At 39.0% G+C, this 26,621-nt stretch overlaps 1 protein-coding gene across 5 annotated transcripts in view; it reads right to left on the minus strand.

The window, feature by feature from the left end:
* Window positions 1–26,621, minus strand: part of COL6A6 (collagen type VI alpha 6 chain) — a 136,959-nt gene that overhangs the window by 49,592 nt on the left and 60,746 nt on the right. For all 5 annotated transcript variants that reach the window (XR_010410559.1, XM_064588002.1, XM_064588005.1 and 2 more), the window contains 6 exons: window positions 25,483–25,548; window positions 24,181–24,234; window positions 16,533–16,568; window positions 14,953–15,015; window positions 13,242–13,304; window positions 5,468–5,530 (listed from right to left, as the gene is read on the minus strand). Coding sequence is in view for 4 of the 5 variants with exons in the window: in XM_064588002.1 (XP_064444072.1) it covers window positions 5,468–5,530; window positions 13,242–13,304; window positions 14,953–15,015; window positions 16,533–16,568; window positions 24,181–24,234; window positions 25,483–25,548 (345 nt within the window). In the remaining variant the exon portion in view is untranslated. The remainder of the gene's footprint in view (window positions 1–5,467; window positions 5,531–13,241; window positions 13,305–14,952; window positions 15,016–16,532; window positions 16,569–24,180; window positions 24,235–25,482; window positions 25,549–26,621) is intronic.

Genomic DNA, 26,621 nt, shown 5'->3' on the forward strand with positions numbered 1-26,621 from the left:
TATACAACTGCATCCATGTGTATCACACAGAGTGACAATACATTTGTCGTCAGGACTGCGAGTTGTATAAGTAGTGTAAGGAATTGCTGTTGTTGGCCAGTGAGGTCTCCTCCATTGATGACTGAAGCCCCAGCAAGTCCGATGCATTGTTTTTTTGTTTTGTTTTTTTTTTGTTTTTTTTTTTAAGATTTTATTTATTTATTTGACAGAGAGACACAGCGAGAGAGGGAACACAAGCAGGGGGAGTGAGAGAGGGAGAAGCAGGCTTCCTGCGGAGCAGGGAGCCCGATGCGGGGCTTGATCCCAGGACCCTGGGATCATGACCTGAGCTGAAGGCAGTCGCTTAACCAACTGAGCCACCCAGGCGCCCAAGTCTGATGCATTGTTTAGTGCAAGCTGCCATCTTGGCAGCTCAGTGCCATGAACCACACCCTTGGAAATGTCTTCACATGAGTCAAAGAGGAAGCTCTGTACTGTTTAAAAATATTAACAAAACGGTTTCCAAGATGATCCGATCAAATCATCTGGCTGCCGCAAAAACAACAGACTTACTAATCTAGTTTGAAATGCTAATCAACATAACCAAGGTAGCACGACATCCATGGCAATAGTTTCTGACTTCTGACTAATAGAACATCTACCGTGGGTTATAAATCAATCTCAGTATTATGTTGAGTCAAAGCCAGCTACCTGGGAAATTTAAAGTTAACACAGCTTTAGAGAAGAAGGTTAACTCCTTTAAAAAAAAAAAAAACCTTAAAATTTTAGATTTTAGATTTATAGAAATTTTAAAGTAGTACAGAGAGTTCCTATACACTCAATATCTAGCTTCCCCTATTGTTAACATTGTATTAGTTACATTAGTAGGGCACATTTATCACAAGGCATACATGAATATTAATTCATTATTATTATTATTATTACTATTTTTTAAGGATTTTATTTATTTATTTGAGAAAGAGAATGAGACAGAGAGAGAGAGATCATGAGAGGGGGGAGGGTCAGAGGGAAAAGCAGACTCCCTGCTGAGCAGGGAGCCCAATGCGGGACTCCAGGATCATGACCTGAGCCGAAGGCAGTCGCTTAACCAACTGAGCCACCCAGGCGCCCTTGATTCATTATTATTAACTAAAGCTCATACTTTATTCAGATTTTTTTTTTAAGTTTTTATCTAATATCCCTTTTCTGTTCCAGGGTCCTATCCAGGATACCATATCATGCTCCTTAAGCCCTTTTAGACTGTGACACAGTTTATCAGATTTTCCTTGTTTTTGATGACCTTGACAGTTGTGAGGAGTACTGCTCAGATATTCTGTAAGATGTCCCTCGTTTGGAGTTTTTCTCATGATTAAGTTGGGTTTTATGAGTTTTGGGGGTAAAGACCACAGAGGTAAAGTGCCATTCTCAGCACATATCAAGAGAACATACTATCAACATGGCTATCATTTTTGATGTTAACCTTGACCATTTGGCTGAGGTAGTGTTGGTCAAGTTTCTCCACTGTCTAGTTATTCCCCCCCGCCCTTCCCATAATGTACTCTTTGGAAGAAGGAGTGTAGAAGTGTGTGCAGCCCATATTTAAGGAGTGGGAGTCTTAACTCATTTTTAAGGATAGAAGGCCAACCCAGTTAAGTGTGAAAAGTGCAAATGGACAAATGTCCATCAGCATTGAACTCTGAGAGTAAAATAGAATAGGGTTCCATGGACGGGAAGCAGAAGATCACCTTCCCTGGTATCTTTCTTTCAGGGAAGTGACTCTCAAAGTATGCTCTGGAGGCCACCTGCCTCATGATTACCTCAGGTCCACACGAAAACAAAATTCCTGGCCCCCACTGGTATAGAATCTGGTAATGCAGCCCAAGAATAGGCCTTCTTAAAATAAGCTTCTCAGCTGAATCTTATACACAGTGAAATTTGAGAACATCTGCTTTAAGGTAGGGAAATAAGGGAAGCCATATGGCATGTCCAGGGTCACTTTGTTATTGGTACAGCCAGGCACTGAGCTCAGGATTAATTGCTGAGTTGCTTGCCTTCCTGGGAAGTTGAGCTTATTGGAATAAGGTAGGAATAAGTGTTTGGGGGCTCATCTCAGTTAACAATGAATCTCGAGGACTCAATTTATCCTGGGACTTTCCAAAGGATTTGGGCTTGCTTTGAGGGTACTTATTTCCAAATTCTTGCCCCTTCCCCTTTAAAAGTCCCTCTTATTAATAATGATCTTTTTTTTTTTTTTAAAGATTTTATTTATTTATTTGACAGAGAGAGACACAGCAAGAGAGGGAACACAAGCAGTGAGAGTAGGAGAGGGAGAAGCAGGCTTCCCGCTAAGCAGGGAGCCCGATGCAGGGCTCGATCTCAGGACCGGGAGATGATGACCTGAGCCGAAGGTAGATGCTTAACGACTGAGCCACCCAGGTGCCCTATTAATAATGATTTTTTTTTTAAGATTTTATTTATTTATTTGAGAGAGAGAGAATGAGAGACAGAGAGCACGAGAGGGAGGAGGGTCAGAGGGAGAAGCAGACTCCCTGCCGAGCAGGGAGCCCGATGCGGGACTCGATCCCGGGACTCCAGGATCATGACCTGAGCCGAAGGCAGTCGCTCAACCAACTGAGCCACCCAGGCGCCCCTTAATAATGATCTTTTTGGCACAACTACCCTGCTCCTATCTCCTTCTACACTCTCACCTATAATTGGCCCTAGGAGCCCTCCATTCCGGCCTACCTCTCTCCTGATTCCTTCTGTCACACCCTTTGGAGTGCTTTCATTTCATAAGCAAACCTTCTCTATGCATCCATGCCATCTGCACACAGACATACATCCTTCCCCACTATAAGATAAATTTGGTTCTCATCAGTGACACCACTTCTCCTGCAGCCTTCTTGAGGCCAAGAAGGCAGCAATTGCCTCTGTTCCAAACTTTCCTTTTCAGACTACTATTGCTAAAGAGCATGCTCTAGGAATCCTTTCTTGTTGGAGTTGATTATCCCTGTTTTCCATGTATCTCATTTCACCCTCCAGTCAATGGTCCTTGCAACTCAACTGCAGGCCTCCATCATTTCAGTCCTTCTTAGCAGATCTTCATTACAAAGCTAGCCCCTCTTCTCATGCCCTCATTCTCATCCTCTGTGTCAAGAAGTTTCTCCATTAATTATCTACTCTGACATCTTCAACCTTCTTCCTTCTGTTTTTGTCTTCTCTGCTCAGACACATACTATACAGTCCCTCCTATCATTGAAAACAAATACCCAGCTTCAATCTGCCTTAGACTGGTAGTTAATGTCTTCCCCAAGCCTAGCTTCTTCAAAGAGTAGTTTATAGCCCTGAATCCATTTCTTGCTCACCAACACATTATTTAGTCCTTTGTAGGCTGTCTTCCTTTCTTTCTTTCCCTCTCAAATGCTACATTTTTGAAAATATTCTTTGAAGCATCTTAGCCACCAGAGGCAATGGCTTCTTCATTCCCCCTCCCTTATCTGTTCTGCACCAGCTGATACATTTGACCTCTCATTCCTCAACTCTTCTCAGCATCCAGTATCAATTTCTTTCTTTCCCCTCTTTTCTAATAATTCACTGTCTCTTCTTACCCTTCTTATAAATAGACACCACCAAGAATTTTTTTAAAACTCCAAATGCCTCTGAAACTGCATCTCCAACCAGCCCTAAACTCTTTCCTCTATTCCCCAAAACAAGTGGTTCCCTTCATTCTTTCTCATGACTTTCCTACTTCTGGGATGGTACTATGGCGTGAGCCAAGCTACTCATGCTGTTTGACAAGGTCCAAGTGTGGGGGACGATCCTGAAAACAGGAGACTCCACAGCTGGCTCCTGCTATTCTCTTTCATTTTGTTTATGGCAATCTTTATAATTGTGGGAATATTTCTGGGATTTCATGATAAAGTGACTACTCATCTTAGTTACGCCTATCTAAGCAATCATAATGAAACTAATTCCACGAAGAATTAGTTTCTATAGAACAAAATAACAAGACGGTCACGCTCTGTCTAGCACCTTTCTCTTTGCTTACTGTTTTTTAGTTTTAGTGAAAGTCAATAAGCGGAAATCAATAAAGGTCATGTTAATCATTACAAAGGAAAAATGAAAGAAGGCTATGGCTGTAATCCAGAAAATGATCTAAGATTTGGAGAAACAAAAGTGTCCTAACATATAAATAAAGTTCCTCCGAGGCTGTCAGGAGGAGATGCTTGCAGCCTGGTCCTGTGTCTGCGTCTCCTCGTTCGCCGACGCTGTCCTTTCCTACGAGAGACCCACCCCGGCTGGAGCTGGACTCCGGCTGTACTACACTCATGCCAGAAGTCCACAAATCATGTAACCCTCTTCTCTCTACCTTAGTTCCCTACTAGAAGAGTCCTCCAGAATCATCATGAGCCCCTCCTATGCTCACCCTGTTAAGTCATCCATTTGCTGCTTGTCTTGGAGACTGTTAGAACATACCCACTTGTCTCCTAGCGGCCAATCCCTCAGTCTTCAAAATATCTCTACACTGAGTAGCATATTCAAAATCCTCCCAAGTCTGGCTGTGTTCAGATACTCCATTAAAAACATTGTAAACAGCACTGTACTGGGCCACTTAATAAAGCGAGTGACCACAGACATTTTTTATGTGCCTATGAGAGAGGATAATTTTTTTTCCCCCAAATACCCACACCCAGGATTTTCCAACCCTGTGCTTTCCTTCACATAATTTCTTCTCTCTGAAATCCTCCATGCCTCCTCTCTGCTTGCCAAAGTCTTTCTTATCTTCTAGGGTCTGCTGCAAGTCTGGATCCTCTATCATGTTTCTTTCCCCAGTCCAGAAATACTTCACTAATACTATATTTAAACCTCCATTCTCAGACCCATATCCTGGTCTACTTTATGTTATAGATTATTGTCTTGAAAATATTCTTAATTCTGTGGGGATTGATTCCATGTCATGTCTATTATACGATCCAGAAATTCTTTCATTAAGCAAATATTTACGAAGCAATTATGTGCCAGGAACCCTTCAAAGTACTAGGGATGCATCAGTGAGCAAACAGTCAAAGATCTCTACTCTCCTGAAGCGGAGTTTCTAATCCAACAGAATACCAGTAGAGTGAATTTGTTTTAAAAGGTGTTCAGCAAAGGTTTGTATTCATGGAGGAAACAAAGAAGAAAAGAGAGGAGGGGAGGGAAGAAGAGAGGGGCAAAGGAAGGCCTGCCCCAGAACAGTCTTCTTTCCCTGAGGTCCCCCTGGCTAAGATTGGGTGTAGCCCCTCATGAAATTATGCTGAGCTGGAATCCTTGACCTCATTGTGGTCCACACCCACATCCTTAGATGTTGCTGGCTCTGTAAGAATCAACCCAGGGGTAGGGGCAATAAGACATTCTCCTTTGTGTTGAAAGGGCTCTGGCTAACACAACCAGACACACTTACTTTGAGGAGAAAACCTTAACTTTGGTGGGCATAAAGAATGTGACCTACTTTATTTCCTTGGCTTCCCAAATGGCCTGGACTCCCTGCTTCTCCTCCTGGTCCTGGAGGCCCCTGAAACAAAACAAGGATTGCAAATATAGCAGAACATAAAGCAACTTTCCCCTAAAGCCTTTGTGTCTCTTCTAAGAGGAAAATGAACCACAGATGGGAAAAGAGTTATGGCTTTATTGATTTCTGCTCTGGAAAAAAGTATCACAGCTGTCAAATAAAAACTAGTAAATGAAAGAAAATTAATAAAGTAATTCATGCCAGATGTGGCCTAAAATGATCATGCTTTCTTTTGAATCTTCTTTTCCAAAGAGATTTTACATTCTCACTGTTTTGCTTTTACAGCAGATGTTGCTAAAATGTCTGTCTAACATTTAAAGAAGGCATTCCAAGTGACATTTGCCTTTAACTGTATTCTGTCTGGTTCCTTGCTTTTGTAGAAAGCATTTTTTAAGGTAAACTTATATTTATTTGCAAATAATACAATTTGTTCAATAGAAAGCTCAAGAAACATCACCAAAATAATTAGCATTAACAACAAGATATGTTCAGGTGTACCGGATAAATATTCTGAAATAGTTTTCTCTTTCCTACTGATAAGTTAGAAAAGTAAATGTACATAAATTCCCACTTACCATTAGAAGAAAAACACCTGTGAATATGTAGAATTTAATAAGAAAGATACAAGACCTATATAAAGAAAGCTTTAAGATCTTACTGAAGAATATAACAAAAGTTAAACAGAGGAATAAACATACCACACATCTATATGGAAAATCTATTTGATATATTAGAAGTCTCTTTAATGTTCTAGAAAGCATGTCTTATTGGGATAGCTTTAGAGCTGAACATTTAAAAATCCCAATTCAGAGACAGCCCAACTGCTTCCCTATGTTATCAACACTCGGGATCAGATTTTTCCTTCTGTTGCCATATCCAAACATATGCCATCCAAACATATGGCAACAGAAATCTCCTTTGGTTAAAATGTTTACATAGGTACTTGTAAATAATCCCAGCACCACTGAATTTAAATCATTTTCAGATTTTTTTTTGGCCATGATTACTGTAATTAAAAAATAAATAAATAAACCAAATCTGTGTAGTAAGCATGATACTTAGCAAATTTTATTCAGAAAAAAAATTATGACATTAGCCTTTTATCTTTAAAAAATTAAAAATGTAGTAAGTTGGACATAAAAATTTCCTAATAGGAAAGACTGTTGAACAGTATATTGGTCACTTAGGGAAGATAATAATGATCTTTCTACAACCTTCCATTTTTTTCCTCTCCCTTCTTTATCTCAAAAGAAGAATCTCAATTTCTTCACCTTCCATAGCTCTCAACCCTTTCCCTTCAAACTCTCAATTCCACCAGTGCATGGGGCTAGCTCCCATGACCTTCAAATTCAATCCAATTAGACTCTTTTCTGTTCTCACCTTATTTGAGTTTGATCATGTATTCTTTGAAACTTTTCCATTAATTTCTCTAACACCATGGACTTCCTGGTCCCTCTCTGGTCTCTTCTCCATTTGCCTCTTAAATTTCCATGTACTCTGAGGCTCCATCCTTGGACCTTATTTTTTCACTTAATTCCTTCTTCCTGAGTGACACCCCTATAGATTCACATACCACTTTACAAAATAACTCCTAAATAGATGGATCTCCTGCCCAAACCACTCAACTAAATGCCAGACTCATATATTAAAATGTCTAATGGATATCCCATAGGAACTGATTACCAAAGATAATTATATTTACTGTAAGTCATGCTTAGTTTCATATTCTCTTTATTAAGGAGTGGTGTCACCCCTTTCCTCCCTGAAACCTAAGCTGGAAACATAGGAATCATCCTATCCCCTCCCTTAGCTCATCTCTCAAAACCTATCAGTTACAAGTCCTACAGATTCTATTTCCTTTCTGTACCCATCTCTCTTCCACTATCACCTACCTTCTCTCTTCCATTCATATTGCTATCACCTACCTTCAGGCCTTCCTGCTTTCCGTCTAAATTCCTGGATTCCCTGACTGTAGCCTGGCCTCTCTCAAATCTATTATTCTCTCCTTTTCCCTTTTGATTTAAAATGTCTGGTTGATGCTGCCACTTTTTATGAAATTCTGAATTCTGAGTAGCTTTCAGAATAAAGTTGATGGTCTTTATTTATTAATATATAAAATCCCTCAAAATGTTGGTATTGCAGGTCTCCATAGTCATCTGGGACTACTTCAATCACTGTATGTTTATGCTCAAACCATCTGAAGTCACCAAATACTTCTTGTTGTCTTAGGTCTTCACACTTGTGCAAGTTCTTCCCTTAGTTGGTCCATTTTTCTGTCTGGAGGGAGATACAATCTCCCTCTTGTGAAAATCTTACTTTTAGCATCACTGTTTCAAGAATACCCGAACCCCCTGGCTCTACTGGGTCTCACAACTGTCCCACAGATTCCTCTACTCTGTATGTAATTGTTCATTTCTTTCTTTCTCTCATCTTCTAGAAACTATCCTTGAAGGAAGGGGCATGCCCAATTGGCTTCCTATCTCTGGAATTTAGTAAATATCTAGAACCCATCAATCCACCCATCCATTCATCTAGCTATCCACACACCTATCCAGGAATAGCCCCCAAGAAGGATGAAATGATGTGTTTGATTCGATTTTCCATATATTTTTTTCTGTACTTCACAGAAGGATAAAGTAGAAAGATTTCAACTGTCTTGACAATAAGGGGCAAATTGGAAATCTTGCCTAGGAGCTCACTTTCTGGGCTTCCTTCAGACATAATGAACTCTGAGATGAAGGAGATTTCGGGGAGATTACCTTATGTGTAGTCACTTCAAGCACACACAACACAATGAGAGATTATCCTATTTGAAAGCCCTCCAAAATGGAAGATTTCTTGGATGGATGGATGCATACATGCAGACAGAGCATGGTCATCAGAACATCAGAAAACCTGATTCTATTTCCTGTGCAGGACCACACAAAATACCAGACTGGTGTTTGTGACTCCTTGAATGGGCCTCAAGCTTCAGTGAATTGTTACCCGTATATATTAACTACTCCAATACCGCTGGTTGTACAGGGGACCATATATTTAAAGGAAAGATGAAAAAACTCCCTGCCACCCCAAGATATCAAAGAGTCAAAAAATTGCTTTGATTTGAGGGCAAGAGCATCTATGGAATATAAACAGAAGATTACGGCATTTAAAGGAAAAGGGCACCAGCTAGAGGTGAAATCTTTATTGGCTTTGTTGTAATGGCAGCCTTTTATTGAGCATTTATTTTGTGCAAAGCACTATGCTAAGAAGTATATATTGACACTATACAGACTTTCTCAATCACAGTGAGATACATATTATCGACACCGTTGTTTACCAATAAAAATCAGATTGTCAAAGCATTTAACTCCATATCACCATTAATAGGAGGGTAAGATGGGAACCAAGCCTGATTCTGACTCTACACTGAACTCCTGGCCACTCTTCCTGCTGTTTTGAGGCCTGTATCTGGGACAGGATTCCCAAACTCTACTAATCATGCACCACCTGAGACTGGAGTTTTAAAAATGTGAATCTGCAAACTTGATGCAGGAGGCTGGGGCCAGATCTACCCTCCACTCTTGGGACTTGGGCTGGGGGTCTTTTGCTCATGTTTAGACTCTGCCACAGAGTCTTCTGCAATCACAACTGCTTAATACAAGTTTTAAGTGATGATAGAAAGGAGATGTTTAGAGTTTAAATGGTTTTTTTTTTAATGTTTTCTATATTTTTAATTTTTTTTGAAGATTTTATTTATTTGAGAGAGAATGAGATAGAGATAGAGCATGAGATGGGGGAGGGTCAGAGGGAGCAGCAGACTCCCTGCCGAGCAGGGAGTCCGATGCGGGACTCGATCCCGGAACTCCAGGATCATGACCTGAGCCGAAGGCAGTCGCTTAACCAACTGAGCCACCCAGGCGTCCCTAGAGTTTAAATGTTTTTAAAAACTGTCCTTAGATAGCATCTTATCAGAAAGGATCACAGTAGGAGTTTGGGATTAATGGCTGGAGCAGTGCCAAGGACACTTCGACTTTGGATGGAATATGGCTGGGGAGGTGCAAGAGGTTCAGGTTCTTCTCGTGTTTAAAAGGAATCCTGTCATTTATTTTCATGGGGGTAAAACGCTGCCTACACTGACAATCAGTAAATTGTCAGGCTGGGCTGGAGCCACCCAAGGAGATTAAACGCTCAGCATCTTTAGGAGTCAGATATGAGCTAATTCTGAGAAAATAAAAGTCAAGAGGCCAGCAAGTGGTGGGCTAATGCAAGAACAAAACCCAAGATACCTGAGATGTTGATCTTGACAGTGCTAGTCTAAGACACAGCCTCTAACCTCAACTTCTAATCCATCATGCATCCTATACCCCATCCATGTTGAACCACTTATGGTTCCCCAACTCACTTTGATATCTCTTTTTAGAATACCTGGATCCTTTTCCCAGATGCCTGCCTCTCCCTTGGTCACCTGGAAAACACCTCCTTATCTTGCAAAAGCTAAAACATTCTTCTCCTGCTCTAATGCCATCCTTGCTCCCACAACTCTACCCTGGGTGTAATTCCGTTTGGGCATTTAGTACATCACATCTCAACTATTTGTTTGCGTTGGTGTCCTTTATGAGATTGGGAGCATGTCCTTTTTTTTCTTTAAGAGCTGTTATTTATTTGAGAGGGAGAGAGAGAGCGAGTGTGCATGTAAAAGCAGGGGGAGGGAGAAGCAGACTTCCCACTGTGCAGGGAGCCCAATGACGACGCCAACACTGGGGCTGGATCCCAGGATGCTGGGATCGTGACCTGAGCTGAAGGCAGAAGCTTAACAGACTGAGCCACCCAAGTGCCTCGGGAGCAGTCCTTTTATCCTACCATAGGATCCTTCTATATATCCTACTATATAGGACCTACACACAGGAAGCACTCAGCAAATATTTGAGTAAAAGGAATGGTTGGTGGATCATCCAACCTACATTAGGCAGAATGATGAAATCCAATCATTGCAGTTCAGATTACATATTGTTATATTGTTGTTATTATTATCATGGCCTTCCTTGGATTAGAGACTCTCATGCTTTGGGCATAAAATGTCCCTGCTAAATTAAGTAATACTGGTGCAATATAGTAGTAATAAACACTTACATAGTGCTTACTATACTGCAGGCACTGTTCTAAGAACCTACCTATATTAAACCATTTAATTTTCACCTGATGAGGTAGCTCCTATTATCATCCTTATTTTACAGCAGAGAAAATTGAGGCACAGAGAGGTTAAATAAATTACCCAAGGCCACACAGCTAGGAAGGTACAAACCTTGCAATCAAACCCAGGCAGCCTGGTTTTAGGCACTATGCCCTTGACCACTATATTATGCTTTGTAAAGATGACAACAGAAATTCTACTTTGCGTCCCAAATTTGCATGGAATAATTCCAACATTTCTTGATATTGCATGTGACATTAGTGATTATTTCACTAAAAACAACTAAGAATAATTCCAGCACTAACTTGAATTAGTATGTATGTCTGATTTTCCATTCCTTTTCTAGGCATGATTATATTAGTGCAGTACCCTAGGGTAAACCAAACAAGAAGGGAACAAAAGAAGGTATAAAAGAATATGCCATTCTTTTCAAAGTTATACCTTCCTTTTCACTGTGCCATGGACTATATTTCTTTCATGTCATAGCCATATACTTGGTTGGATTAGCACATTTTGATTTATGCAGAATGCCCCAACACTGCATAAATTAATAAGCCTTCAGAACACTGTCAACAGAAATCACATGCCTTTTTCTAAATGTATAGCCTAAGAAAAAATTGAAGTCTTCAATTAAAAAACACTCCTGTGAGGCGTGCCTGGTGGCTCAGTTGGTTAAGCATCTGACTCTTGATATCAGCTCAGGTCTTCATCTCAGGGTCGTGAGTTCAAGCCCCATGATGGGCTCCATGCTGGGCATGAGCTTACTTAAACAAAATGAAACAAAAACACTCCTGTTATTTCACCTAAGTGGCTGGTTCTTAAGCCTATGTCAGTAGATTTATAGAGCCAATAAAGAACGACGCTCTCTTATATATCTGATTGTGTTGGTCTCCCATGGTTTTCCTTTGGAAACAACAATTTTGAGATCCCATTCATCATGTCCTGAATATAGAAAATTCTACCTATCTTTGAACTAGCACTTTCACTGTGTTGACAAGGGTATTTCAAGAAAAGCAAGCAAAGAAAGAAAACCATGATTTCTAGCCAGATAAATAGAAGAGGGAGAGAGAAGTGGTGCCTTTTGACTAATGCTGGCAATGCCAAGAGGTTGAATGATTTATAACTCTAACCAATCTTGCCAAAGCAAGATTAAAGGGGTCTCAGACAAGTACATTATAGGGCAAATGGAATAACTTATTTAGCAGCCACTTGGATACAATTTTGGATTCTAGAAGAAGGGAATTACCAAGTTCTTTGGATTTCAACCCATCTACATCTCAATATTTTATATAAACAGATGAGATAATCACCTGATATGTTTCCCTTGGCATTTGCTGGGTTTTTAATCCCAACTAGTGGTGCCAGCAAGTTTTTAATGATTCAAGGATGTGAATACAAAACCGTTACTTTTCATCAATTTAGTTCTACAATGAAATTTTTAAAGTTTTCATGCTGTTTGAAGGAGTACATTCATCAAACTGGGAACAAATATCCTCATGAGCAGTAATTAATATGCTTTAAAATACTGTATCATGAGATACAGGTTTATGCAAATAGCGTCTTAAATATTTTCACGATGAGCACATTCACTTAAGTGTTGGACCACTGCCTAATGGACACAAAGTAATGGATTCACTTTATCCCATAAGTCAAGTGCAAATCCCAATTGTGTCTCATTCATTCATTTACTAATTGATTCATTATATAAATAAATGTTGAGCTCTACTGTGTGGCAGCCCTGTTATTCTAGGCTCTGGGATATAGTATAAGCAAAACAAAGTTCTGACCCTCAGGGAGACAAAAAGCTAAACAAATATAATAGCAATTAGGCAATGGCCAGATCATGTAGGGACCTGCTACTCAAAGTGTGGTCTGGGAATGAGCAGCATCAGTACTGCCTGGAAGCTCATTGCAAGTGTAGAACCTCAGGCCCCACCCCAGACCTACTGATCGGAATCAGCACTTTAACAAGTTGTCCTGGTGATTCTCAGGGACTTTGACGTTGGAGAAGCGATGTGGGAGTCAGTCCCAACACTGGGTGTGTCTATTAGAATTGCCTGGGGAGAATTTAAAGTTACTGATACCCTGGCCTCACCTTCAGAGATTCTGATTTAAATGGTCTGGGGAGGATTCCAGGTGGTGGAGTGTTTTATAATCTTCCCAGGAGATTATCATGTGTAACTAGGTTGAGGAGCACTGAAGAAAGTTGTATTCTGGGTGCGATGGGAAGCCCCTGAGGAGATCAGGGGAGTGGCATGACCTGATTTCTACAGAGGAGAAATTCTTAACCTCACAGTGATGGTTGAGGTGTTGAGGCAAAGCGGACTAGAAGCTATCTTCCACCTCTGCGTCTGATAGAAAGACAGCCCACTCTGCAAGGTAGGGACCACAATGTGATGTGGCCATCACATTGAACACTGAACTCAAAACTTTGCTGGTTCACAGGCAGTAAATACTCCTTCTGCAGAAAAGAAACCGCAAGGACATCCATATTAAAGCCAGGATCAGAGCCAGATGCAGTCACTTTCTCTCATTACATACCTGAGGACCTTTACTTCCCAGACCTCCTTTCTCGCCTTTCATACCAGTCTCTCCTCTGGGACCCTACATACAGAGCACACAGAGAATTAAAGCATTATTTTCTTTCTAAAAGAGAACACTTGAATATTAACTTGAATATTAAAGATGGACATGATAAGTCAGTCACATGGACATAAACTGGAAAGAGAACTCCATTCATGCCCTTGGCTCTGTCTTGATCTGTGAGTTGCCCTTCTGTGTGTGTATATAAGGGTCCAATTTGCAATTTAGGCAGTTGGGGGCATTTATAGTCGACTGAATAAATACTGAACTGTTGAATTTTTCAGTATTGCTTTCTAATTATCCTAAGCATCTTTAGACTCCAAATGCATATATTTCTTATGTGATAAAGAGAATGATCCTTAATTACATAATCTGAAACTGAAATATTAAAATGAATTTTCTATTCAATAACCACACTGAAGACTGGTCACAAGATATAGCATGTGGTAAGATGAAATCTGGATATTTCTACTTCTAGAATATTATGTTGCCTATTAATTGTGGCCTCTGTATATTAGGCAGAGAAACCTTCATGTTGTGTTTGGTTTTTCCATCTCCTTTTAAATTATGTCATGAAGAAAGTCTGTAAAGTGGAAGAAGGGATGTTGTCGTATTATTTGTTTAGCATGAAATAAAACCAGCCAATCCATTGAAATGCTTCCCCACAACCCCAGTGGCAAATATTTCTCACTTGAAGATAAGAAAAGTGAACCTTCCCCAGCTGGCAAGTAAAACAAAAAAAAAAAGCAGCCAAGCTCAAAAGAGATAGAGGTCCAAGGAGGCAGACTGTTTACTGCTCTGAAGTCTTGGTAAAAATGTGAACACAATTTCTTATCTGACATCTAAGGATATTTTGCCCAACTTCCATGCACCAAGCTGCCAATACATAATAGTTAATTTTTTCTTTAACTATGTGGATTAAAACTTTGAAAAATTATAGAAACTTTGCTTGTCCTGCATGTGCCAAACAGCAAAATTGTTTCTCAAGATTTCAAAACAAAGTTTGGAGAGAAAAAAATATGTTCTAAACTTTCTATAGTCTGACCTCCTTTCCTTCATCTTAGCATTTTCTAGGACTTCCTTTCCGTTCTCAGTATTATTCCAGGCTACATTTTGCTCTTTCTGGCACATGCTTCTTTCCCTTCATGTGATCAGTGTAAGAGCCAACCATGGCTTATTCCTTGCAAAGGAAAATGTGCTGGAGGCAGCTCTCTGGGGAAGTGAGCAAGAAGGTAGGCTGAGTGCCACACTATAGATCACCCCGCTGAAGACTTCAGCTGTATTTGGAACAATTCTTTCCTAGAGTAGAGCCAGTTTTTCTACCACACAGGCGTCCAGATATGTAACACTGAGTTCTTACTATACTACATTGACCAAAATTCATAGTTTTGAGGCTCAACATTTTCTTTGGCTTGAGGTCTCCCCTAGAATATCCTAGCTAGCTTGAACTCATTGCACGTCCCTGCATGTTCATTCCCTTTTCACCCCCTGATGAGACAAAACTTAGATAAAGGAGACCAAATTCTGGACAAGACTATGTTGCTTCCTTACTTTATTTCCTGAAAACACTTAACAAACATCTGTATTTCTGCAAAGAGGTTTGAGGGATTCCATCAAGACTCCAGATTCTTCTTTATGTTCTCAAACCCTGATTAGTTCTGATATGTACCTGAGGGCCCTTAAGTCCCCATGAGCCTTCAAGTCCATCTGGGCCTGGGATGCCTGTTTTCCCCTGTGGTGAGAGAATCAACCTGTTAGCACTGTTTCCTGAGAATTTTGTCTCCTTTATGTACAAGATTATATATTTTCAATCACAATGTCAGTGCAGGATCTTTGGCAAAAATATGAAAAATAAAGAAATAAAAATTTCTATAATCTCATCAAGCAGAGATAACCAGTTACTATGTTGGTATATTTGCTTTCAAGTCTTTATACATGTGCACACTCACACACTCTTTTTTTTTTTTTCCTGTAATGTTTGTAATATATCTGACTTGGGCATTTGGCCTGAAAAAACTAACAGTTTACTTTACGTTTTGTTCAAAAATCTCCAGACATCTTACAACATTATATTTACATTCAAATAGATTAAATATCTATGGATCAAAAGTTGAGAGTATCTTCACATTGCCTTTGAACTCTGACAGAGATAAGAAGTCCAAAGAAGAGGAAGGATTAAAAGGTGTAATTTAGTCAACTATTGGGATAGCCTAAAGTTTATGCCCCAGTTGTTACACAGATGTGATTAAATGTCCCTTGCTAATTGCCTTTTCCTAGATCTCAGAGGAATTTCTCAACACTTTCTCTCCCCAATCTTATTTCATGATGTTATTCTGGATTTGCTCTCCTTTTTGTTGAAGTCTAAACTTGAAGTGTGTGTGAGTAATGTCTGTGGATGGTAAACTCTCTTAGTCTTGGTCTGAAAATGTCTACATGTTCATCTGCAGTTTAGCTAGGTATAAAATTCTAAATTAACAGCTATTTTTCTTCTGCCTCTGCATATATCATTTTGTTTTCTGGCATGTTTTATTGCCAAATACAAGTCTGCTGCAATCTAATTTGTTATTCCTTTCAGGGGTAAAAATGCTTTTTCTCTCTGGTCATGTTTAAGATGTTTTATCTTTAGCATTCCAGAGTTTCACCATGATGTGATTGAGAGTGGATTTATTGTTTATCCTCATTGTATTTTCAACCTGAGGATGTGTGTTTCCTTGTTTCCTCAATTTCATAAATTCTAAGTCACAATTTCTTTTTCATAAAGATTATAGATACATGAGGCATGTATATCACCAATATGTACAAAGAAGATATGATACAATATTTGGAATAGTCAACTTTTGAATAAAACAGAAGTCCAATATGTATTAGGGTTTCACTGTACTCTCAGTTTAAAAAGGGTTTATGTAAATTGTAAGATTTCGGAGTTAATTGAACAAAAATCTACAATATCACTCAACTGAATTATTAGTTTGCACTTGAAACCCAAAGTTAAATTTAATAGTAATTGGGCCAACTAGTGTCTCTTGTCATTAATTTTTAGTCTTTGATTGGAATGCCCAAATCTTCATTTTAAGATTTGAGTTCTTGAAATTGTAGCCTAAAAGATTTCTAACATTTTATTCCACAACCAGTATCATCAAAAAGTGAAAGAACTTTAGTCTTGAAAGAGGTTTCCCAGAGCCTTTATTCTTACTCCTTGATTGGACACAGAATACTTATCATTTGGAGTTAAGAAAAAAATAATTGTACCTGTGGGCCTGTATGTCCTCTTCGGCCATGAGCTGCCTAAAATAGGAGGAAAGGTAGGTACTGTTAACTGAAAAAAATGCCTTTTATATCTAAATTAGTAATGAACACCTTAAGGCACTCACCTTTTTTTTTTTTTAAGTACCCACATATTGCTTAAAACATTTAATTATCCACTGCACCATGACAGTAAGATGTTGCCAGCTCTGAATTTCTTATCCTAGGGCAATAGGTAATTAAAATCACATAGACAACTGAAATCTGTACATACTTAAGGGAACAGATTGTGGTCAATAATTTGACCTCCATTAAACTATTACTAGAGCTGATCATAAGCTCCAAAATTGGCTGATTTGAATTTAATTTCTTTGCATTTTTGCAAAGTACTATCAAGTAAGCCAAAAATCAGGAGTGGAGTGGCCAAAAGGCAGGAAGCCAGAGGAAAAATTGGGAGAACTGACTCCATTGAATTTTATTATAAATTTCAGAATCTAAATATAACCAGAATAATTTTACCCTTTTCCCCCCAAAAAGCCAAATAATAAGCTTATCTGTCAAAAATTAAAGAATCAGCCCAAGCATTTGGAAGTTCTCAATTATGTTAATGAAATATTCAATCAAAATAGCAGCACTACAGAATCAAGTGAATTTTTCCTAATACTCTCATATGTAAGGTCAGGGTCTGGGTATATTTCAGATCAACATTTTGTAGATCTGGAAATCACACAAAGACATTTTATTGTCTAACCTGGATGTCTCAGTAAAGTCATAGTAAGACTGACACCAGGATTTGCAAAAATCAGTATAATATCAGATGACATTTTCTTGATGGACATTTGAGATATTCAGATCAAAATTCTATGTGAGGCCAGTGCTGCAGACTTTAAATTCTTCTAATCATATTTTAGTTAAAATCTATTGTTATCTAAGAAACAGACTGTGTATATCTGGAGAAATGGAGACCTATCTCTTTAAAACCGTGATGAGTCTTCTTGAGATGAGAGTTTAAATCCTCTCTATCAGAGGGAGGAAGAGAAGCTCTCTCCACTCCTTTAGTACAAGGGTTTATCTGTTCTGGTTCAATTTACTACAGTTTCATTCAGAAAAATATCTACCAATAATCTATTACCCACAAAGCATATTGTATGGAAACCACGGGAGCATAAAGATTTCACACACATATACACACACACAGTTCTTGACCTCAAGGGACCCTCATATTTTGGGTTTGGGGGGTGAAGAGATAAATATTGCAATATTTACAAGGCATAGTATGACAAATGCCATAAGAAAGGGAAGATGGAAATATGGGTTTCAAAGAAAGCAATTATATCTAGTTTGTCAAATTAGGAAAATATTCCTAGAGGAAGATTATTTTTAAAAGTTTAAGTAATCTCTACACCCAACATGAGGCTTGAACTCACAACCCTGAGATCAAGAATCTCATGCTCTACTGACTGAACCAGCCAGATACCCTGGAAGATATTTTTGATACGGGTTTCACAGAACATGTAGGAGTTTTATAGGTAGAAGAAAATGAAAGAAGTCTTTCTAGTAAAGGGTATAGCCTAAGTAATGAACTAGAGGCAGGAAAAAAGGAAGAGTATTTGATGGTGTGTATTTGACCATTTCTGGGTCAAAGGTGTGAGAAGAGAGGGGAGTAGTAGGGTTACTAAGCTGAAGGGTTCATATTCCCTTTAGCGGAAACCACTGAGGCCCTTAGAGCAGGAAATGTGCATGGCCAGACTTTAAGTGGATACATCTGGGTGTGGTAGGCACAACTGAACCTATATTCAGGCAAAATAAAGAGCTTCCTATAGGATATGATTTAAAGGATATGAAACAGGACCTTACATCCAAAAATCTTTCTCTGGTCCACTGTCACAGTGTTTGAAATAACATCAAGAAACATTTGGTGTCTGGGTCTTTAAGGTTTGACTTTGAAAGGCCTTGATTAAAATTAGCCATCTCAACATTGAGGTCCTGCTCCCTAGAGGCACTGGGGTGAGTGGTAATAAGTAAAAACTGATTTCTGTCCCTAGGCAGGAGTTTATAAGCCTAACAGAAGAGCTAGACTTTAATCCACCATTCATACATAATGGAAACATCTTTAGAAGTCATCACCTAGCACTTTCATTAATGGCTATGTGGGATTTAAACTTTAAATGGAAGTCATAAGTTTGAGATACCTTGGATAGGTGTGAGAGACTGAAAGAAAATAAGGAAATGGGGGAAATAATTTTACACTTTTGTTTTACATTTTTTTAAATGCTTTAGATGGGAAAGATTAAATCCCAAATGTCTTCATGGTTTACCCATGGGCTTGTAGTTGTCTGGTAACTCATCCAGACAGTCTAACTTATCTGTGAAAGGAAATGTGAATGAGCACATCAAGAAAGAAAATAACCCCAAAGGCATCCTGAGAGTAAGAAGACCCAGGAACAGGATACTCAGTCTTGTTGGTCCCTCATAGCCTGGCTTTCTGATGGTTTACCAGGACCCACTTTTCCAGATAGGTATGGACTGATTTGAGACACAATCCCCAGGGAAAAAAATAGGACATTCTTAATGGTAAAACATCACATTAATACTGAATCTTAATGGCAAACCCTCATTCACAGTGAAGACTGACTGCCTGCCTGGGGGTACTTCAAGCTGCCCCTTAAAGTAGTGCCAAGAGAGTTGAAAAGGGAAAAGCAAACTAACAGCCCTCTAGACTGAATAGAACTGAAGGCCATGTTTTAGTATGAGGCTACAGTTGCTTCTCGTGATCCATGGCACAAGAATCTGTTCTAATTCTCAGTGAAGTCTGGCTCAGAAAGAACCAATCTCCCATCCCCACCTCCTGCCCCAGTGCTGTGGCTTTCTGGTCCTGATCCTACTCCCTCCACCATCCCAATCCAACCCATTAAAGACTGCTGGTAGAGCACCAATTACAGCTTGTTATCCCTACAGTTCCATCCTCCTCTACAATAGTGGTTTCAAACTGCAAGAGGGGGATTTAGCAACCCCCCTTCTCTGGCAACATTTGGCAATGTCTGGATATGGTTTTTGTTGTCACAAGTTGGGGGTGCTGCTAGCACCTAGTGGGTAGAGGCCAGGGATAATACTAAACATCCTACAATGCACAAAACAACTTCCCCCAACAAAGAATTATCTGATCCAATGTCAATAATAGGTTGAGACACCATCCCTTGAATCTGTAATATGATTCTAGGTGCCTTGAGAGTAAGGACTAGGTCTTATTTGATTTTGTAGCTCTAGTAGTAGAGTTGCTGATACACTGTAGGTGTTCAATAAATGTTTGTCAAATGAATCAAGGTCAGATTTGGTCAACTGCTGTTATTTCCCTGCATGCCACACCCTACCAGCATCCTCCAATCACTTTTTAGTTCAGCAGAATCTTACTGCACCAAAGAGTTCTCAATACTTATTATCTATCTATATTTTAGAGTTTTTCAGTTAGTGGTATAAATTTTTCTTCCTCTGAAAGGACAATGACTTTGCTGTCATTAAAATATGATACATGCTGATTTTTAAATATTCAAATGCAGGAAAAAACAGAATAAAAATTTAAGTCATCCCCCCCCAAAAATTGAAGCCATCCCAAATCCTACATAGATAAAACTATTGTTAACATTTGGTAATCATGATTCCCAACATCTTCTTATGCATGTTTATTTAGATATTAAATATCTAAATATCTTGATGTTATTTAGATAGAGTTCTAAATAATAGTACTTTTTTTTTTTTAAAGATTTTATTTATTTATTTGAGAGAGAGAGACAGAGAGAGCACAGGCAGGGGGAGAGGCAGAGAGAGCACAGGCAGGGGGAGAGGCAGATGCAGACTCCCAGCTGAGCTGGAAGCCCGACATGGGGCTCGATCCCAGGACCTGGAGATCATGACCCGAGCCGAAGGCAGACGCCCAACCATCTGAGCCACCCAGGCGCCCCTAAATAATAGTACTTTTGATTAAGAAAGGATGATGGTATTTATGCTATTTTAAAATTAAAATATTACATTTAATTTTACTTGAATTTAATAGAAGAACAAGATAAATGGGGGCTGTATTGCCTGAATTTTCAAAGGCTTTATCATATTAATTATTCATATGTACAAAGGACAACTCAGGTGGATATGAAAATCTTGAACCCCTGGATTTCCTTCAGAACTCTACCTGTTCTACTGCTCTCCCTTTTGGCCCTGATTGTTGTGAAAAAGGCTGAAGACAAACTGGGTTTTCTATCTTTTCTGCTTGGAAATTCTTGGAGATCCTGCCTTTACATAATAAGTTTGGTAATTTCACTAGGATGTAGCTCAGTGTTAAAGTTTTTGTATCAAATTTTTTTTCTGAGTCAGAATATGCCTTTTCTACCTGCACATTTGAGCCTTTTTGTAAGAAATTCTCTTTTATTATACTTCTGAATATTTTCTACATTAGTCTGTTTAACTTAGTAATACAAATTGTACAGTTGTTGGCTCTCCATTGTCCACCTCTATCATTGCTTTTGTGGTTTCTTGATTACTATATGCCCAACTATATTTTCAGTCTTATTCTAAGTTTTTTGTTGCTCTTAACCTATCTTGCATGTTCATCACCCCCAAACACTACCAGCTTGCTTTCTTCACTTTCTATCATCTTGTCAGTTCTTTAGACTCTTTTTAGAGCAATCACATTGCCTTAGTTTTTTCAAGACTTTAGAGAACTATTTGCCAGAGTCATTCGGTCTTTTCCTTGAATAATTCCTCTCCCAATAAGGGTTTATTTGCCCTTTGCTCATGTCATTTTCCTCTTCTTTCTATGCATAAGTCTTAATAATCATTTAATAATGAAGATTAATAATATTTCTGGTTATTAATCACTTTTGAAGAGGGCCACCTATTTACTGAATAACTGTATGTGGTGTAGCTGGACCTAGGTCAGTAGCTTTGATATAGATATGTTGTCTCAAACCCTTTCTCATCATGAAGTATTTCTTTTACCTCATGCTACCTCTCCCTTCAAATTTGGGCATTTAAGAGATTTATGGAACTCACATAAAGCCCCTTAAATCATAGTTTTGCAATAGTCACTGTTTCTTTGATATTTGCAGCCTCCATGGACCAGACTGCTGGTTGTAGATATTAAAAATGAAATATTCTTTAGTTTTCCATGATTTCTGCCTCCTCAGCCACTCTTTTTCTATGGGTATATTCTCTGATCTTCTCAAAACCTGAAAGCTACTTTTAGAGAAATCTGATCCCTGCTTGAGGTCTGAGGTATAAGTATAAGCTTTCCAAAGTCTCCCTTCATTAAGATCTAGATTTTAAAAGAACTGGCCAATATTTGCCATCACATGTGGCTTGAAGTTGTGGTCATTCTTTGTTAATCTCTTTTTAATTTCTTGTGTTGTTATTGGTAAGTTGCACAAAAAGGAATAGTAAAAAAAACCACATTGACTTTGCCATCTTTAGCTGGAAGTCCCACTTTTACTCCTGAATGACACTGCTGAATCTATAACCCAAATGGGGACATATTTCTCAGGAGTTGTGCAGTTTAAATAATACATGGTGATGCTGTGTTAGCCTCTAGAGAGACTACAGCCTCTATAAAACAATAAAAGTACATCTCCCATGCCAGGAAATCTTGGATGATATTCTTTAAGTTCAAAATATTTTCCCAGGGTATGTAAGCTGGCTACACCCTTTTAGAAAGTGAAATGAATAGCAAATGTATTGCTTTATCTTTAGGTGCATTAACACAGCAGCAGTAGTAAAGTGCTTTCCCAGCAACTAAATTCTGCACATTTTAAGTGTAACTTCTGTTTTCATTTCCATTTTCTTTGCCTAGCAAAGAAGAGTTCCAAGCTACAAAAATATCTTCTTGATGAAGTATAATAGCTGGTTCTATGAACTTCTGCTCAGAAAATACGATGCATAATAAATGTAATATATCAAACTAGTTTTTATCTGTGCTCAATAAATAGCACAAAGAATTGAGGAGGGAGGTGGAGGAAGTTGGAGAAAGTAGATAACTAAGAATGGAAAGGAAATGCTGCAAAATGAAAAAAGGTCTAATTTAGAACCTGATGCAAGCACTTAAGTGTATTTTATTAGAGTTATCTCTTTTTATTAGATAAAAATTTTCTTTTATAATTTCTGTGCTCTTCCAAGTAGTCAGGCATAGAACCTTTTTCAAAAAGTGCTTGTTGAAAAAATACGACAAAACTAAATAAGAAAGACCCCAAAAGGTTGCATAAGCAAGTGACCCAATTTCATTCTTAGTATTTCCACAGTATGGAGGTTCCTCAAAAAATTAAACATAGAGCTACCTTATGATCCAGCAATTCCACTTTTGGGTATATATATCTGAAGGAAATGCAAACACTAATAAAAAAGATATCCACACCCCTGTGTTCATTGCAGCATTACTTACACAATAGCCAAGACACGGAAGCAACCTAAGCAACCACTGATGGATGAATGGATAAGGAATATGTGATGTGAGATATATATATATATATAACAAAATGTGTAATTATATGTATAAATATAACAGAATATTATTCAGACAAAAAAAGGAGATCTTGTCATTTGTGACAACATGGATGGACCCTGAAGGTATTGTACTAAGTGAAATAAGTCAGAGATAGACAAATACTATATGGTCTTGCTAATATGTAGAATCTCAAAAATACAAAAACAAAACAAAACAAAACAAAAAAATAACTCCAAAAACTTGACTCCTAGACACAGAGAACTTTTGGTAGTTGCCAGAAGTAAGGAGTTGGGGTGGGGTGGGGTGGTGGATAAAATGGGTAAAATGGGTCAAAAGGTACAAACTTCCAGTCACAAAATAAATCATAGGGATGTAATGTACAGCATGGGGACTATTGCTAATAATACTGTTTCGTATATTTGAAAGTTGCTAAGAAAGTAGATCTTAAAAGTTTTCAGTACAAGGAAAAATTTGTAACTACACGTGGTGATGAGTGTTAACTAGATTTATTGTGGTGATTATTTCACAACCACATATACAAATCATGTTATACACCTGAAACTAATGTTATACATCGACTAAATCCCAATTAGTACTATACATATATGCTTTAAAATTGAGCACAAATAGAAACCAGTTTAGTATACTGTATTTATTATGCATTGTATTGTCTGAGAAGTTCACGGAATCAGCTATTATACTCCACACAAAGAAAATGTTTTTGTGTCTTGGAACACACACCTTCTTTGCAAGGCAGAGAATATAGAAGTAAGAACAGAGGACTTATACCAGGACTGACTTTCCTAAGTAGTCATAAAATTGGCAGAGGAATGGAGTTTGGGACTTAAAATGACATCACTGGCAATGGCAGTTAGCATAGTGAGAAGGCCAAACTTTCACCACTCTTCCCCTAGTTGGCTGCTTTTTTGTTCTCTTTGCCCAGCCTTTTCTCCTGATCGGTAATTTTCCTTGCAACCAGCACCTTCCTGCCTCATCTTTTCAGGGGCTTTCCACAAGCGCTTCGCCAGCTGTGTTCTCAGAAGCTATCCCAAGTGTCCCCATGGTCTTGAGCCCCAGCAGAACCATCCCGCTCACTCCCCACAATCAGCCATTTTTATCACAATATAGTCTACCAGAGCAGTGGGTCTCCTTGTCTAGAAGGGCTCTTACTGTCTTTCTTCTGGAGCCTGGTGTTCCAGGGGGGCCTGGCCAGCCTCTTCCACCCTGTCAAGTGAACAGACAGACAGGTGACAGTAATTACACAGCACTGACATATTTCCTCTTCAACATCTGCTTGTGCTGCAGGGAGGGTGGATGGATACACACCAGCTAGGGAGTTATCCTCCCTTTGGATGTGGATTACTTCTACTGTTTATAAACCATATGTCTATGCAGGAAATGAGGGACTACAGGACAAAATGCTAATGACATGGCTTCATCTGTTCATCACCACTGTCTAACTTGTCTTCGGGCATCAGTTATAGAGTATCTGAGTCAAACTATCTCCCACTGTGTTGCTGCAGAGTGGATAAATGAAGCATGCCATGTGTCAGGTACGGCTACTACGGGTTTGGATTTCTACCTTTGGACTTCTTGTTCTGTTTGGCTAACCTGTGTAGATTCACACCTGCATGTGAATAAAATCTCACAATACTCATGCATCTTCCCAAAATAGAAAATGAAGGAAATTTATGAATCTATAATGAGACATGTGAGACTTACATTTACCACTTAGTAAAAATGGCAGGTAGCATTTACTGAAGGTTTATGATGCAGCAAGGTCAGTCACTGAATTCCCACCATAACCTTTAAAAGTAGGCTATTTATCCTATTTTGCAGATGAGAAAATTGAGATTTACAGAAAGTGGCCCAAGGCCACAGAGCTGGTAAGGCACAGAGCATGAGACAGGACCTGGGCCTGTCCCCAAAGTCAAGTTCTTCCTACCACATCAGACCTCTCCCCCAGGGGAACTTCCTCATCAAGAAGATCCAGAGAAACACATTTTCCAGATTATTACACTTTTAAAAATTCTGAAAAACAAGGTAAGATGATCAAATTGTGGTTTGTGAGATTTCATGGGATTAATCCTAAGAGATTTGCCTTGAGCATGTAAGCTGTATAGATCTACCAGATCTTTTTCTTTTTATCATGTACTACAAATAATACAATGTCTTCTTAGGGTATATGACTCCTGTATCCTGGAAGGCCAACAATTTACTGGCTTGTTCCTTCCATCAGCTAGCCCTACATTTTAAGATGGGAATTAGATGTTTGCATTCATAAATGAAGACCTCAAGGGCAGGGCTTGGTGAAGCAAGTCACCCCAAATTCAGAAGAACAAGGGAATGTTTTTTGAACCCTAGAGTAGCAGATAAGGAGGAGGAAAAGGTATTTTTGCTCCTAAAGATGCTTTTTCTGGAGCAAGTATGTCACATCATTACAAGTTTGCTTTCAAATGCCCACATAATTACTTGTCTTCCACGTTCTCCTTTCAAGCCCTTAGGTCCTTCTATGGTATTGTCAAATCCAGGAACTCCCTAAAAAACACAAAATAAAGAGAAAAATTTTGAATCTCTCGCCTTAAAAATGTAACTGCGTATAACACATTTACTCACTCCCCCCCTTAAAAAATTGACAAAATAGGTCCAATCCATTTAAAACCATAGATAGGTAGAAATTACAAATGGCTTATACATGATTTCTTTTCCTCCTGTGTTCTGCATTGTCAGAAGAGAGTGGGGACCTAAGGTGAGTGTTGGGGGGATGCAGGGGAGGGGAGCAAGAGCTCACCATAGAAGGCATTGCCAAGAGAAGCAAGGGTGACATGGCTTGTGTTTATGACAATTCTCATCCTGGGTCTGGAGGTACCCCTTCTTACTACTGCCATCCTTTCTCTTAATATTTGCTCTTCTTTCTTGGGGACTACACAAGTTTATACTTGAGGTTGTTAGATTTTTACTCTCCCTTACCTTTGGGAGAAGGGAGATGGTTTGTAATGGGCTCCACCACAAGAACATAAGTACACTGAGCAGCACTGAGGACTGCATCTGCCATCCATTCTCTCTTTCTCCCCTCAGATGCCTGGTAGCCTTCTAGCCCCATATGTTGTTCACTGCTACTTTTCCAGTTTTCAGAAAATTCTGGCATCTTGAGTTTCCCCCAATATTCATACAAACATTCTAGCAGGAACTCACTGTGGGACATTATCCTTAGCAGTCCAAACAGAAAGCTTTCTATCTTGGATAGTTAGGACCACCAATAGAGCAGTATGCCCATGATGCTGGGACAATCAATTGAGCCAGTCAGTTCAGTCAATGCTCCAATAAATTGAGAGGGGACAAGAATTATCCAGTCCTGCTGAGTGCCAGCTGCTGGGCTGTTTGGCTGATAGCAGCCCAGATTACCTTCATCAATCAATAAGTAATTTGAGATCACCAACAGGGACATGTCATTGTTCCAAATACTTAGAAAGATTTTTAAACAAATAGTTTCGACACTTACAGTTTATAGGCTACCAGAGAGAAAAAGATGCTCTTAGAATTTACTTTATAACTGAGATTACCAGAATTTATGTGAAAACTTAGTTCTTTCCCCCCACATACCAAAGCCA

The sequence above is a fragment of the Mirounga angustirostris genome, unplaced genomic scaffold (assembly GCF_029215605.1).
Source record: "Mirounga angustirostris isolate CCGP_5_RB_7025 unplaced genomic scaffold, mMirAng1.0.hap1 SCAF_1, whole genome shotgun sequence".
NCBI lineage: Eukaryota > Metazoa > Chordata > Mammalia > Carnivora > Phocidae > Mirounga > Mirounga angustirostris.